Source organism: Hesperophylax consimilis, chromosome 15, assembly GCF_061612785.1.
Source record: "Hesperophylax consimilis isolate HC1 chromosome 15, BYU_Hcon_1.0, whole genome shotgun sequence".
Classification (NCBI taxonomy): Eukaryota; Metazoa; Arthropoda; class Insecta; order Trichoptera; family Limnephilidae; genus Hesperophylax; species Hesperophylax consimilis.
In genome coordinates, this window is record NC_142850.1 from 22,059,688 (window position 1) to 22,074,892 (window position 15,205).

Here is a 15,205-nt window from a genome sequence, read left to right on the forward strand (position 1 = left end):
CCTTAAATCAAAGTTATGTATAGTATTTACATAGGCCAAGTGAAAATTTTATAAATGTTATTACAGTTTCCAAATGAAATTTCAATTTAATATGGAAGACAGTATGATAAAGACGTTATTTAGAAACATTATAACTACAAAATAGTCGAAAAAAACTTACTTAAATTCTGTGTCTCATTTTATGCCTTCTGTAAGAAAAGTACAATTAATTCCGGTGGTTTAAACTTAAAAAAACATGGTTCATATATGAACACAAAATTACAAAATTTCATCAAAATTAACAAACTTTAGGGCTTGTGCGGGACCTAAAATCCATTTTTTATAAAAATAAATCGTTTCTTACTTATTTTCATGCCCTTATATTACTGTTTTTTAACATGGAATAAACACAAAAGTTACGATTTTATTTTTTTAAATTTAAAAAAAATTTGCTATTTAAAAAAAAAAATTTAAACTTTAGGCCTTGTGCGGGAGACCTAAACATTTTTTTAAAAATCCAAATTTTTTTGTGGTAAGTTGTGGTACCTAGTAGCAACTTTTTTTCAACTTGGAATTTGAAAACAAAAAAAAGTTAAAAATCGATACACCCTAGTGTGCAAGGTGTATGTGCCAAGGCAGAGTTCTGTGGTTGTCCATCCCCTCTGCCTAGTAAATTAGTAAGTAAATGTAATGTTCTTGGAATTCAAACCAGGCCTCCATAGTAGGCAGTATTAAAATGTACTTATTAATAATAATAAATTAAGTCTTATTCATCTTCACAAATTAAACATTATTTTTTCATCGTAATTTGAGCATAGAATCACCTCAAAGCCGCCTGCACCGCTCACTGGATACATTTCGAGATGATGGTTTGCAATTAAAAATACAAACTCAATTAAAAGTTGTTCGGAAAATTATATTACCAAAGTCAGCTACGAATGGCAGCTCCAATTTAACAGTCATATTTCACAATAACCTTCATCCGATAATCAACTACTAGTTTGAACTCGGATTTAAACTTAGGCGGGAGCTTAAGTACAGCGTGGTGTTTATGAAAGTTGCCTACGCTACTAACTTGTTGACATAAAATACTAAAGGTTTGCCCGTTTGCTACAAAATGTAACGTCAGTTATTTATCAACAAATTTGTTATGCCAACATAAGTTAACACAAGAATGGTGAAAATCCAATTAGAACAAAGTTAAGAGAAAGCAATAGACATAAATACATAGGTATGCAGCTCTTGTTGGCAGTATCCTAGAATAAAGATCCATTATATGGGCCCCTTCAAAACAAAATCATATCTTAGAAACAGAAAAAGTACAAAAGAGGTTTGAGAACAGTGCGACTCAACTGCTTAACGATTCTGAATCGACCATTGACATTTTCAAGGTAACTAACACACAGTTCAGCAACAATGTTTCAACAATAACACAAAATAGTAAAACTTCCTCCATGACCTTTTATACTTACATGTACATAAAATTTGTGATCTCCTCCGTAATATGTATTTTTTTAATAATAACTAAGCTTATAATACACATAATATGCAGTAAAATTAATTAAATTAATGTGATGACAATAATAATTTAAAATTATAACAAAAATAATAATAAAAATTACGGATTTGGGTACCTCGGTGTTGGTAGACAAATCCAGCGACGTCATAACAGCAGACTCTAAAATCTGCTTTATCAGTCCTCAAGTCCTGTTCAATCCAGTTCTCAATTCAGTCAGACAATGATTTTATGCAGGAAGCTTTCCGATTATGTTCTGCCACTGCCATATTGTAATTAGCTTTTTAAGAGGGTCTGTTGTACGCTTACTATATTGCTGTTAAATCCATATAAAGCCAGGAATGTATCAAATATATTGGTGCATAACTGTTTCATGGAGAGAATGAAAAAAAAAACATAGTACCTATACAAATAAATGTTGCAATTCTCTGTAGTGCAGCAGAAAACTGAGACATAATTTATATAATTATGTAGCGGTTATGTCATTGCTCCTAGGGTCATCATATTACATATTACCAGACCGCAGGAGTTAAAAAGCTAAATTAAAAATCAGACTTACGAAACTTCAATTGAAATATCGGTACCGCGATACGTAAACAGCTGATAAGAGAATGTTTGCATACAGGTGATGCAAACGTTTATACCGAGAACCGAGTCAGCGATCCTGCGGGTTCGACGTCCAGACGCTACTCAAACCCGTGGCAGACAAGAAAAAAGGAATCAGCAGCTATATAAGCGGCGGAGGACCTGTGTACATCATCATTCCAGTCAACAGGTCCGACTTGGCATAACGTTAGCCTACGTCTCGACCCCTTGGCATCTTCGCCGGCCAGTATCTTCCGCTCATCTGCAGACCAGTCCATCGCACCTTCGCCTACCTTGTTCACACTGGAATACCCGGAAGAGCCCACGTCTCCATCAGTGCTGAACGCATCCACGAGGCCGGTCTCCACGACTCCATCGTCGTCTACACCTGATATCATCGTCATCGGACAAGAGCCATCTCCCAACTGCGCAATTATGCTGACTTAAAATAAACATTCTGACACAACACCATCATTATCTTTCATTGTCACACTAACATGATCCTACAATTATAATGATAATTTATAATAATAATATATAGTGGGGGATCCCTCGTATATTCTAAATCTGTTCTGTGACGGGTAATAGCTAATACACTAAGTTGGCGCGAGATCTAATAACTTCATAATACTGCCTACGTAATCCAATTTGGTTGGTTTTTGAAGATCGGCTATACATCAAGCCCGGAAAACCACAGCTTTTTAATAATGATGAAACTAAAAATATGTCGATATGCAAATTATGAAAGAAATAAATAATGGATCTGACTTCATGTAAAATATATCTTTGCTTTAATGTATACCATTCCAAAAAACCCTCAGCTTTAATTATTCTGTATCACGAGGTACTTGCACGAAAAATTACACTATAAATTACAGAGTAGAATTTAAAAAAAGATTTTTGTCAAAAGTTGCATAAAAATTTACATTCGCATATAAATTGCAAGAAATTTTTTAATTATAACATTCTCGTTGGAAACTAAAGGTTCTCTTTCTGTTTATGAAATACGCCGCGGATCCTTTCATTGCGATGTGTATGACTCGTTTTAAATATAGTGTTCCTAATCCTAGCGTAAAACGGACTCCTTGATCGGGGTAAGGCAATCGTGAGGCCGCGAGTCCGAATCCCGGCGTGCACAAGTAAATATAATTTGATTTGTGTTATTCATAATTCATTCATTAAAATAAATATATAATATACTTGCGGCACGTTCCAGAGTGGAAGATACTCTCAGTATCGGCCTGATGTAAGACCACCATTCAGAATTGAAACGTGGCTTGAAATACCACTAAATTTTTATAATTTTTAAATGATATTCTCAGCACGGGAGATCCCAGTGATTATATCGTTGTATATATTTGTTTAAAAAAAGACGATAGTAAAACACATCATTATTAAATCATTATTTTATATTTTTACGTCATCGCAACGTTTCGACATTTAAATCTAGGTTTTGAGTCAGTGGTGTGTAACGTACAACCTGTGATATTGTTTTAAAATCGATAATTTAGTTAGTTTTACCAACAGATAAAAGAAAAAATGGAGAGCGTGCCGACTATCGTAAAGCAATAACTAAGGTAGAAATCACAGAAGAAAGAAGAACACAATAAATGCGAAGTGGGCGTGCTTCGTGGTTAAAATACAAAACTGTGCTTCATTATCGTTATGAAATTGAAATGGGATGATGGGTACTACGAGTAATTCAGCGGTGACATTAGCTTTCAATCAAATCTACATTAAATACACGTCTAGTGTGTATTTTCTATTCAGTGGCAGAGACAAAGGCGGGTAAGAAAGCGATTGGTCAAAAATATGATTACACTATGAAAAAAAGTATTTATAGATGGTACCTAAGTAAATATGAACGCTACTGTGCTCGGTGATTAAATCCATTTTTTTTATTCTTTCAATATCAAGTCCTTTTTAGGCTCAGCTGTCCGGATTTAGAATTCCCTTGGTGGAAGAGTCTCAAACGAAATAAAAAATAAAAAGCCTTAAAGCTGTTACGTTTTTAAAAGTCACTAACATGGTAATTTAAAAAAATGGGTGTGTCAAGCCTACGCAAGACAGAAGTGAAACTTCTAGTATTCTTCTCTCTCTCTCTTTTCATTTCATTCTCTCTTTTTTTCTGTCTATTGACATATTTATAAGTAGCATGTGATAAAAAAAATTAAAAGTTATAAAAAAAGAAAAAAAAATTTAGTTAAAGCGGGGATCGAACCTCGGTTCTTCACGACCACAGTCGTGCGCTCTGCCTGTAGACAGCGAAGATGAGTTAGGAGAGTGAGTTAAACTAGGTATATAATATTAGCTAGGCTCCTATAGCGAAATGATCCCGTTTTTTCGTCACGGTCATGAGTCGGTTTTACTCCGGTCCTCGAAATTGCATGACGCGCGTAAAGAAGTTTCACTTCAAAAAATTCCTGCAAAGTTATGGATGTAATTACGATCTTTTTCAAGCGCGTATGTAATGATTATTTTTATCAACGTCGCATACACCTTGCTAATGTTTTCAGTATTATTAGGGCTTTTTTATACTAATTTTCATATATTTATTGGCAGGTAGAGTAGAAATTAATATTGTTTAGCGTTTGCCAACGACCATACCATGTTGAACACACCGGTTCTCGTCCGATCACCGAAGTTAAGCAACATTGGGCGCGGTCAGTACTTGGATGGGTGACCGCTTGGGAACACCGCGTGCCGTTGGCCCATTTTTTATGGTAATTTCATGTTTTTTTTAATTTTTTTATCGTTACTATCATTAATAATATCATAAAATTCTTTAACTTTTCAAGTATGCTACAGGCCTAAAATATTACTTAGTGGATTGATATTATGGTCAACCATTGAAAAAAAAAAGGCGTTAAAAACAAAAAAATAATGTGCGATGGCCGAGAATCGAACTCGGATCAACTGCTTGGAAAGCAACTACGCTGACCATTACACCACCAACGCCAGTTGTCGAGATGAGCTAAGAAGCATTTATATTTTACTTCAAAACTTTGACTAGATCAAATGAACTTTAATCGGTCCCGCATTTTCGTTTCGGTCATGAGTTGGTTTTACTCCGGTACTCGAAATTGCATGACGCGGGTAAAGAAGTTTCACTTCAAAAAAACCTTCCCTGACTTGCTTTATGATGCTTTTATTTACTGGTATCATTGTTTTAAAACTCACTAGGTTTTATTTTCTAGTAGTCCTGCTTATTAAGACATTGGAAAGCTTTAGGGGATTTTGATACTTCACTTGAGCTATTGTTTTTTTCTGTCATCAACCTGTGGTTAGATTCTCGTCTCTGCTCCAACCTATGCGACTTTTGATCATCATATACTGCGCCTTAGAGGAGTAACCATTTTTTACTTGTACCAGGACGGTAAAGCGGCAGGTCTCCTCAATTGTTGGAAAGCTGTTTTCGACGGTTCTAGACCCCCAGATAAATTACCCACCGTAAAAGACCCAACTTTACCTATCCCGACATAATATAACGTAACCTAATTTAATCTAACCTCATCTAAGCTAACATAACCTAACCTAGCTGAACCTAACCTAACTTTTTGGGGATTATTGACACATGAAAACATGTCAAGATCAAGTCATTTAAATACTTATACCTAATGGTGGTAAACGGTGAATCGAGAGAAAGAGGTGAGATATCGCAACTTGAGTCGGTTACAAGTTAGAACATTAATGAATCTGGAATGTGGACTACTGGTTACATTTTAATTATAGCCTTCATCGATTATGATGGTAGTCATCAACTTACTATTTTAATTGCGAGAGGGCTCCTCTAGTGTAATCAATGTAAATGACGATTGTTTTTCAGCAAAAAGCAAAATGAACATGTTTTTTATTCGCATTTTTTTCTCCTTTGCTTATTTGAATTTTATAGTTCCTGGTGTATAATATTTACTATATTCTATTGTGACGTGATGTGTTGAATTATGAATAAATTTGTCATATTTTTTGTGATGAAAAAGCTAATATTATTTAAATGCGTAAGATAAAACGGGTACTTTTACGAGTTTCAGATAAAAATGGAGAAGACGAAATTTGTTTGATAAATAAAACATAAATTGGGATGAAAAGTTTGAAAATTTTGTTGACTCAAAATATCCAGAAATTATAATTAAAACAGACTGCCCTTTCAACATTTTTCCCGCATTTCGAATTTCTACCGATTCATAACACATTTCTCTTTAACACTTTAGGTTTTATGTTCGTAAAAAAATATATAATGCCGAAAAGGTAATTATATGAAATTCGCTCAATAGAAAAAAAAGCACAGTAGCTTCGAAAATTATTAAAAACATGTTTTGTTCTATAATGGATGAAAAAATTCACGTAAATACATAAAATATAAATATTTTTCGAGCGATTTTTTCTCTATTTCTAAGAAGTCGTGTTTTATGAAATATATTCACAATTTTCGAAAAAATTATAATCGTTTTTTATATTGGCGCGCTCCCTCTAATACTCGTATTTAGATATCTCTCTTTCAAACCATTTTTGAATGTTTACTACGGAACCTTAAATGAAATGATTCTTGTTTTCTAATGATTTTACGAACTTCGTGACTGAACGGTACCTACACTAGTTGTTGGCTCCTAACCCAAAGTTTGTCGGTTCAAATCCAGGAAAGGACAAATTATTTTCAGTTATATTTTACAATAACTTATTACAGCATAGTTTGTATTTTTTCACTCAGATTCGAAACGTTAATGAATCAAATTTAGTTGTAGTGCATAGATCTGAAAAGCAAGGTTTTTTCCAAACGTTTCCTTACCATTCTTCTTTACTCCCCCCCTACTTCCTTCAGTCTTACAACTAACACTCCATAAATAGTTATGCCATAGTCATAGTGACTCCAGTAAGTCTTCAATTTGGGAGGCGGGTATGGGTACCACCGCATCGGCAACCATTTATTGGATAACCGACAAGTCTGCCATTGGCCACCCCAAGTGGTTCGCAACGTTTGGTGACTTGGCAGGGGTGCCCGGGTTCATGGAGTGAGATTTATCTAAGCGGAGAAAACAAATGCTTATTCAATAAAAACTTGTCAAATTATTCATATTCCTGTTAAAAACGAGACTGCAGGCCTTTAATGAATGAATTGACAGATTTTCTAACAAAATATCAGTGTAACACGAAAGTGTTATGTGCTCATAAAATTTCAAATTTTTACGCCTTTCGTCATCATTTATCAGGATTCTGAATGTACATGAATGGTGTGCCATCACTTTTTTAACACTATTTTAATAAATCAGCAATACCCATTTTTACCCGTGAAGTTCTTCGCGGCGGATGCCTCTGCCCACCTTCTGTGTGGCGGGTCGGATCGGGAGAGACTCTCTGAGGGAAACCCTTTGATTTCTCCAGCGGGATCCTCTCGACCCTTTGCCTTGCACCGCAGTAGGAGGGATGATCCCGCACAGCATCCTCAAAGATGACATTTTCGTCGGGGCCTCTTGTGTGGAGCTTATTGGATTATTCGATTCAATATATATAAATTGGATTCACCTTAAAAAAACTACTTTTTGACATTCCCTCTACCATTAATTTAAGCCTAAAAATAAAATTTATCATTACAAAATAACTAAAAAATTATGCATGCATTCAATGATTTAGGTGTTTTTATTTGCAAAGGATTTTGTGCCGAGTTTTTCATTTTTAACAAAAAATTCTAATCGTGGTTCTTTTGTTTCAGATGCGAATGGAATGTGTCCGTGAGTAAAATTGCAGAGCAAAAATCAATATGCAATCACCAACGGAAAATAGGCGCTCATCCGGGGCCGGCTGGATGAATGCCGGATACTTTCCCAAACAAACTGGTACCAAATATGAAATGTCCGCCGCGTGGGTAACATAACCTAAAGAGAACAAAACTATGCGAAAGATTGGATTCAAAACTGAATAAATGAGAAGGAAAACAATTCTTCGAAATGAATACAACGGAGGCTTTCTACTTTCTGGAGAGAAGTCAATTAGACTCTCCGAGAGATAATGATCTGTACTATTCCTTCGAGTCGTTTGCAGATGGATACAAGACCGCCCCAGACCTCACCGCGGGCTCTCTTGATACCATCTTCAACGTCTCAGGGTCTGGTCTGGACAATGGGACGTTCAACGTCTCAGACCAATCTAACTCGACTAATATACCGGCTGATCTCTGGCAGCACTACCTCGAATTGGTCCAAGGAAGAGCTGCTCTAGTGAGCTTCTTACTTCTTTTTTCACTTACCACTGTCTTTGGCAACATGCTTGTCATCATGGCTGTGGTCAGAGAAAGATACCTTCATACTGCTACGAACTATTTTGTTACTTCTTTAGCAGTGGCGGATTGCTTGGTTGGACTTGTAGTGATGCCGTTTTCAGCTCTATATGAAGTCTTGGAGCATACGTGGTTCTTTGGGACAGACTGGTGCGACGTATGGAGATCTCTAGACGTACTATTCAGCACTGCGTCCATATTGAATTTGTGTGTAATATCATTAGACAGATATTGGGCTATAACGGATCCGATAACATACCCTATGCGCATGACTGGTAGGAGAGCCGCCTTCCTCATTGCAACAGTTTGGGTGTGCTCTGGTACGATATCTTTTCCGGCGATAGCCTGGTGGAGAGCAGTCAGAACGGAAGACGTCCCAATCGGCAAATGTCCTTTCACGGAACACCTAGGATATCTCGTGTTCTCTTCTACGATATCTTTTTATCTTCCGCTCTTCGTGATGGTATTCACGTACTACCGGATCTATAGAGCTGCTATGATACAGACGAGATCACTCAAAATGGGAACAAAACAAGTTATGAGAGCTTCAGGGGAGTTGGAACTTACTTTGAGAATACACAGAGGAGGAACGACAAGAGAAAGACCAGGAACGATCTATCATTCCAATACTTCTAACTCTACCCCCGAAGAGCATTCAGATCTCCACGAGCCGTTGACAGCTTTACAAAACAATGGCTTGTCAAGAACGGCTTCGAACAGAATGATGAATACAACCCACGGAAAGCATCTTCCCAAGAACTTCTCTCTCAGTAGGAAGCTGGCCAAGTTTGCCAAGGAGAAGAAGGCGGCCAAAACGTTGGGCATAGTGATGGGGGTATTCATAGTGTGTTGGTTGCCGTTTTTTGTGGTGAACTTGCTGTCCGGATTTTGTATGCAGTGCATAGCTCACGAGGAGATTGTGAGCGTCATAGTTACGTGGCTCGGCTGGATAAACTCTTCGATGAATCCAGTCATCTACGCGTGTTGGAGCAGGGATTTTAGAAGGTAAGAAAATTTATATTACTTTACGTGAGTTTCGATTACGATACACTGTGGAACACTTTAACGAAATATTGAAAATGCCTGGAATTTCAGTCATGATCATTGGCCCATATAAGATGCGGAATTTGTTTACATCAGATGATCTATTATTTATTGCAAAATTGTTAGAAATGCCTAAACATAATCATAAAATGGAAATAATTGAAAAAAAATTACATCTTTTAACTTAAGTTAACTCTTGTTCTTCTCTGGAAATATTCAAATAAATATTTTCGAATCATTTGAAAAAAAGAGTTAGTTAACTGATCACTTTTACATGACTGTCATGATATAAAATATCAGGCTTATAATACGTGACTGATCTAGGTATTACTCATTGCATGATTGTAAACAAGTGTAAAATAATCGAGCGTTTATAAAGTTTAGGGTTTGATTTATTTATAACTAATTACACAAGTTAATGTATTACATAACCTGTAATTTATTTATAAATTTGGTTATACATCTATATACATAAAAATGTAAATTTTCGTTTATTTAAAATCTTAAATCTCCCAAAGTTCTGCAAAGACCGACTGAACCACAGCAAGCGTGGCGAGGCACAGCAAGTAAGTAAAAAAAAAACTCAAATCAGGCAACAACAAAAAAGTTATAGAGTGATTAAACATTAAAATTCCTTATTATTTTAGCCAACGTTTCGGATAACGTGACAGTGTTCATCATCTGCTCAGATAACGGACGCTGAAAAGCTGTCTGAAAGGTTGGTTAAATAAGGAGGAAGCGCGAAAAAATAAATCACCGTAGTGCTTTCAAATCCTATCTAAGGAATGTGAACATTTATTTCCTCTGATAATATTTACAATTTTTTTTTATTAATCCACATGACTTCCAAGATTGTGTGCTTCTTCAAACTTTCTCAGTTTTAATTTTAGAAAGAAATTGATTTGTGATGGATTCTCTTTCATCTCCGAGACTGCCGGTAAATTCGGTTAAAACTTTTCCAATTATTTTGGGAAAATTTGAAACGGAGACGATAAATTATTTGTAATTTTACGACAAGGATGGTTGGACATCTTCTTCTTATTTATGTATCGAAAATCTTAATAGAACAGAGACATTAATAATATTTAGTAAAAACATAATTCATAATAATGAGGCTATTTATTTTTTAATCAATAATCCTGTAAGCCTTGGGCTAAAATTTTTCATTGCAAAATTCCATAAAAAATGTCTCTGATCTACATTTTAATATTGTTATTTATATTCCAAAAAAAAAACACTTCATCATTATTGTAAAATTTATGCATGATTATATTACTTATAACGGTTTTCATCAATCAATACTAAGCAACCATTAATAAACAACATATACTTGGCAAAAGACTTATAGTAATATAGCAATCAAAATAAGGTGCGCAGACGCACGTCTTTTGCTATGCGCAGAAAGGGCGTGATTTACTAGATTGCCACGTCGTACTCACCTCTCGTACCGTTCTCCATTCGCTAAGGAACGGTGTTTTATTACTTAACCTATATTACTTATCTGTATATTTTTTCAATAATGGTTTGCGAATTATATTACGCTCTGGAGTGCACAAACTATTTATTCCATCGCAATTTTGTAAATACAATAATATATTTTACTCTGTTGATAAATGTATATAGTATAATATATAACACTCTGCTGACTCGCTAAGTACTAAGCGGTTACTTTGACAAAAAAATGCATTAACTTTAAGCGTACTTACTGCAGAGCGAAAAATGCGCTTTTTAAAATACTAAAAATACAGAGAATTTTTTTTCAAAGTTATTAAGTTATAACATAAATATGTTTTTGTTGCACATTACGATAACACGTGTTTATTAACATTATGCTTGAAACAATCAGCATTTTTAAATACATTATTGTGCAAACCAAATGATTATAGAACTAGCGCAGACTGGTGAAAAAACAAGGGATTTTTTAATGTATTTTTTATAATGTAAATGGATTTCTAGTTATATGGTTTTTAACAACTACTGTCACTAAGCAATAAATGTTTAAAATATTAACCAAATTAACCTACCCAGTCAAATTTCTATGCTCCTGGTATTTTGTTCTTCTCGGTAGGTTCACGTTTAACGTTTATTTTCTATACTTTAATGCATAATTTGTGACGCCACTGCGGAAATAAGCACAAATTACCCTTTGTTATTTCTGTGCTCCTTGTATTTAGTTCCTGTTGACAGGTTCGCGATTCGACGTTTATTTTATTTTTAAAATCACTCCAATAGTTCCAATTTTGAAAATGGCGATAAGAATGATCTAGTGTTAAAAATATTACTAGTGGATCCGTCGCTGACTTTTGCCACCATTCACTACTGTATACCACAATATTACCGTTAAAAAAACTAAATAAAATCGACTTCAATTCAACTCCGTATCTTATAACGGTGCAGTGATTTGCTTTAAGTATTCCTCGGACGTTCCCGATATCTGCTACCATATAAACAAACATCTTTAAATACTCCTGGCACCAATAGCAACAAAAATGAAATTTTCTACCAAGTCGGTTTACTACTTTAGTTTTGCGAACACAAACATATGTAGGTTGATTTTTTTATTTATTATGTTTAGAAACTAGTTAGAATTTAACTCAACCATTTGGTATTCATTTTATAATATAAGGGGTTGTCCTGCCACAGTTAAAATTTGTGGATGATGTATTTTTGGATGAGAAATCTGAAAAAAAAAATTGTTTAATAAAATGTTATTTTCCGAATTTTTTTTGGCTCCAAAATTATTCTATATTTCAAGCTGGAACAAACCATGCCCATCACACAATTTCATTTAAATCGGTTGAGGGGTTTAGAAAATTAGCATGCACTAACACGGTGACACATGATATATTAAGATAAAGATAGGTAGGTTTATCGCCAGCCTGAATTTTCCAAACAAACATTGAAAATTTGAAAATTATGACACTTAAATTCAAAGCAAGTCGAAGAGTTCATTGAACCAAATTTACAGACCGTATAGGTCTGTTGTTATTTTTATACATGAAAATACCGAGTTATATTTTCAAAATCAATTTTAAACTACATAGGTGAAAGTGTATTTAATATTAGGCAACGATGCCTCGAAAAATTCGGTTTAAAAATAATACGCAATGAAAAAGTCGAATAAAGGCAAAGGAATTTGTTGACCAAATAAATTGAAGTAAACAACACGGAAAGTTTCCATCTCGCTCCGTTTAATATAATCGATTTGAAAATACCGAAATACTGAGTGCTCAAACCTTTTATTTCCCATACAGAATTATTTACAGGAGGATGGGAAACTTATACATCAGGAGTCGGGAATCAGGGAAAAATGACAAATATAGAATAAATAGCTTAAAATATATTTTTTTTTATAATGCGCGGCTGTTTTATTAATTTTTAAAATACATCGGTGTATTGTGTGAGGGAAATGAGATAGGTCAACTAACCTCCATTTTCTTTTCGCAAATATATTTTGAGCGAAAATAATGTGCTACTTTTATATTTTTTTTTTATATTTACAGTCTACGTTTAACGTTGGTGTTGTAAACCCGGCCTAATTTCTAATTTCTACCAATTTTTTTTTATTTATTTTTATAACTTTATTTATTTTCATTTCTTTACATATATTATACATAATAATAGACAGTAAATAATAACATAAAATATATAACCAAATTGTATACACAAGAAATGAAAACCCACTAAGGCACTGCCTGAGTGTGGGTAATATAAAATCATTACTATATTTCAAGTACCTAAGTATAATATATATAAGTAGAAAAAGTGTTTTTGTTTATAGTTATTATAAAAGTAAAGAGAAAACATTATTCTATTGTTTTATTTATCATTTATAACGAGTATTTCGTTAACTCTTTAAGTTTTTAAGTTCTAAAAAAGTAAAATTATTTTTTATGATAATATCTATACATTTGTTATGCCGAAACGTTAATTATATGATATTTTCTCAATAGGAAAAAATCGCAAAGTAAATTATTCACGGTGTATTTATAAATGCAACTAAAGCAATCGTCGGGAGATTTTTGCTCTATTTAAAACGAGTCGTGTTTTATGAAATATTTTATAAAACACGTTTTACTGTTCTGTAAAATTTACACGAAGTTTTTTTAGTAAGGTTAGTGTTTAAATTGTATCCTATGGACAATCTTATAAGGTTGCAATATTTTAAAAAGAAATATGTTCCGATGTTTATCGGGTTGCGTATTTACGAAGTCTATAACTTTACTGAAATATACATAGTATACAGTATAGACTTTGAATTTAAATATACTAGAATTAAGGAGAAATACAATAAATATTCCTATAAAAATGTTAAAATATTCGTATAAAGACGGATCATCGTCATTTTCATCTATATGTGGTAATTTTGCCCCAAGCAGGTACTTAACAAATAATTATGGGAAATATTCAAAAAAGATTCCCGACCCCTGATTATTTATTCGAGAATGTGAGATTTGTTCAATTTAAAATCGCGTTGTGATAAACATTACAGTACCTACCAGTTAAGATTTTTAAAGGAGTTTTTTTTTATTCCATTCTTATATTTAGTCGGTTTTGAGCATTACCTCTACATTATTGTATAGAGAAATTAAATTACACGATTTTTATGATTTGGTTTATCCTTTTTAAGGTAACTGTCCGGATATTGATTTTTTTTAATGAGAGTACGGCTAGTACGGCGAGTACCAGAGACTCTTCTATCCAGTGTAACTGTAGAATAGTGGGGAATGTTATGCGTTGGAAAGGCATATAGGAAAGTGATTTGTTTCTAATATCTTGTTACATGTCTGTCATTGAATGACAGTAAATGTTAATCTTGTAATTACGGTATAAAAAACAGGTGGAATGGATCCTCCTGCGGTATTGTTTCACTTGTTTAATTTCATAATGTTGAGATGGAATTATATGCGTTTTTATAGATAGGTACTGCGTGAACTACATTACACTGCGAGCGAATGCAAACTGAAGGCCGAAGGAGAAAGTGGTGGAGAGGGGGGATGGAAAGAAGGAACATTGCATTGCCATGATTTTTTTTAATTTGGCACACGCAGCAAGAAAATGTATTGAAATTATTGATGTATTTGAGTCAATGATTGAAATGGTGTGGCGAGTTTTCCAAACCATTTTATTTTAATAGTGGCGCAAGGCAAAGGAGGAAACATGTCTCCAGCACTCTTCAATATATACACTGATGAACTAATTCAAAGACTTAAAAACACTAAAATAGGTTGCCATGTGCAAGGAGTATGTGTAAATAATTTTAATTATGCAGATGATATGGATATTCTAGCACCGTCACTAAACCGTCATTAAACTACTTCAAATATGTTAAGATTTTGCTAAAAACCATAACCTTGAATATAATACGTCCAAATCAATCGTTATGGTTTTCAAATGTAAAAACCAAATCATGCAAACACCTTCAGTATGGCTAGACGGAAGGAAAATGGATGTTAGTAGCCGTAGCGCCAAATGCCTGGGACATATCACAGACTACCTGAAAGACATCGAGGATATCGAAAGACAAAGAAAAACGATATCCCATAAAGCAGGTATTCTGTCAAAGCGTTTTCACTTTTGCAGTACAAACGTCAAAAGTATACTATTCAACGCATTCTGCACTTTGCTGTTCACGTCAGAACTGTGGGTAGATTGCACTGCATCCCAAGGCATTAGCTAAAAGTCGATTCCAATAATGCTTTTCGCCAACTATTCCGCCTACAGAGATACTGCAGCGCTACGGAAATGTTCCTGGAGGGACGAGTGCACTATTTCAGAGCGCTTCTCCGTCACCACATGCGAAGCTTATG

The 15,205-nt window shown here is 34.3% G+C and overlaps 1 protein-coding gene and 1 non-coding gene across 2 annotated transcripts in view; both read left to right on the plus strand.

The window, feature by feature from the left end:
- Nucleotides 1–4,673: 4,673 nt before the first annotated feature.
- LOC149417489 (5S ribosomal RNA) lies at nt 4,674–4,792 on the plus strand. Its single transcript, XR_016303353.1, has one exon. It is a non-coding gene; the product is annotated as a 5S ribosomal RNA (ribosomal RNA).
- A 3,230-nt stretch (nt 4,793–8,022) lies between these two features.
- Dop1R2 (dopamine receptor 2) overlaps nt 8,023–15,205 on the plus strand; it is a 421,695-nt gene continuing 414,512 nt past the window's right edge. The window contains exon 1 of the mRNA XM_089640588.1: nt 8,023–9,356. Within this exon, the coding sequence (XP_089496714.1) occupies nt 8,023–9,356 (1,334 nt within the window). The remainder of the gene's footprint in view (nt 9,357–15,205) is intronic.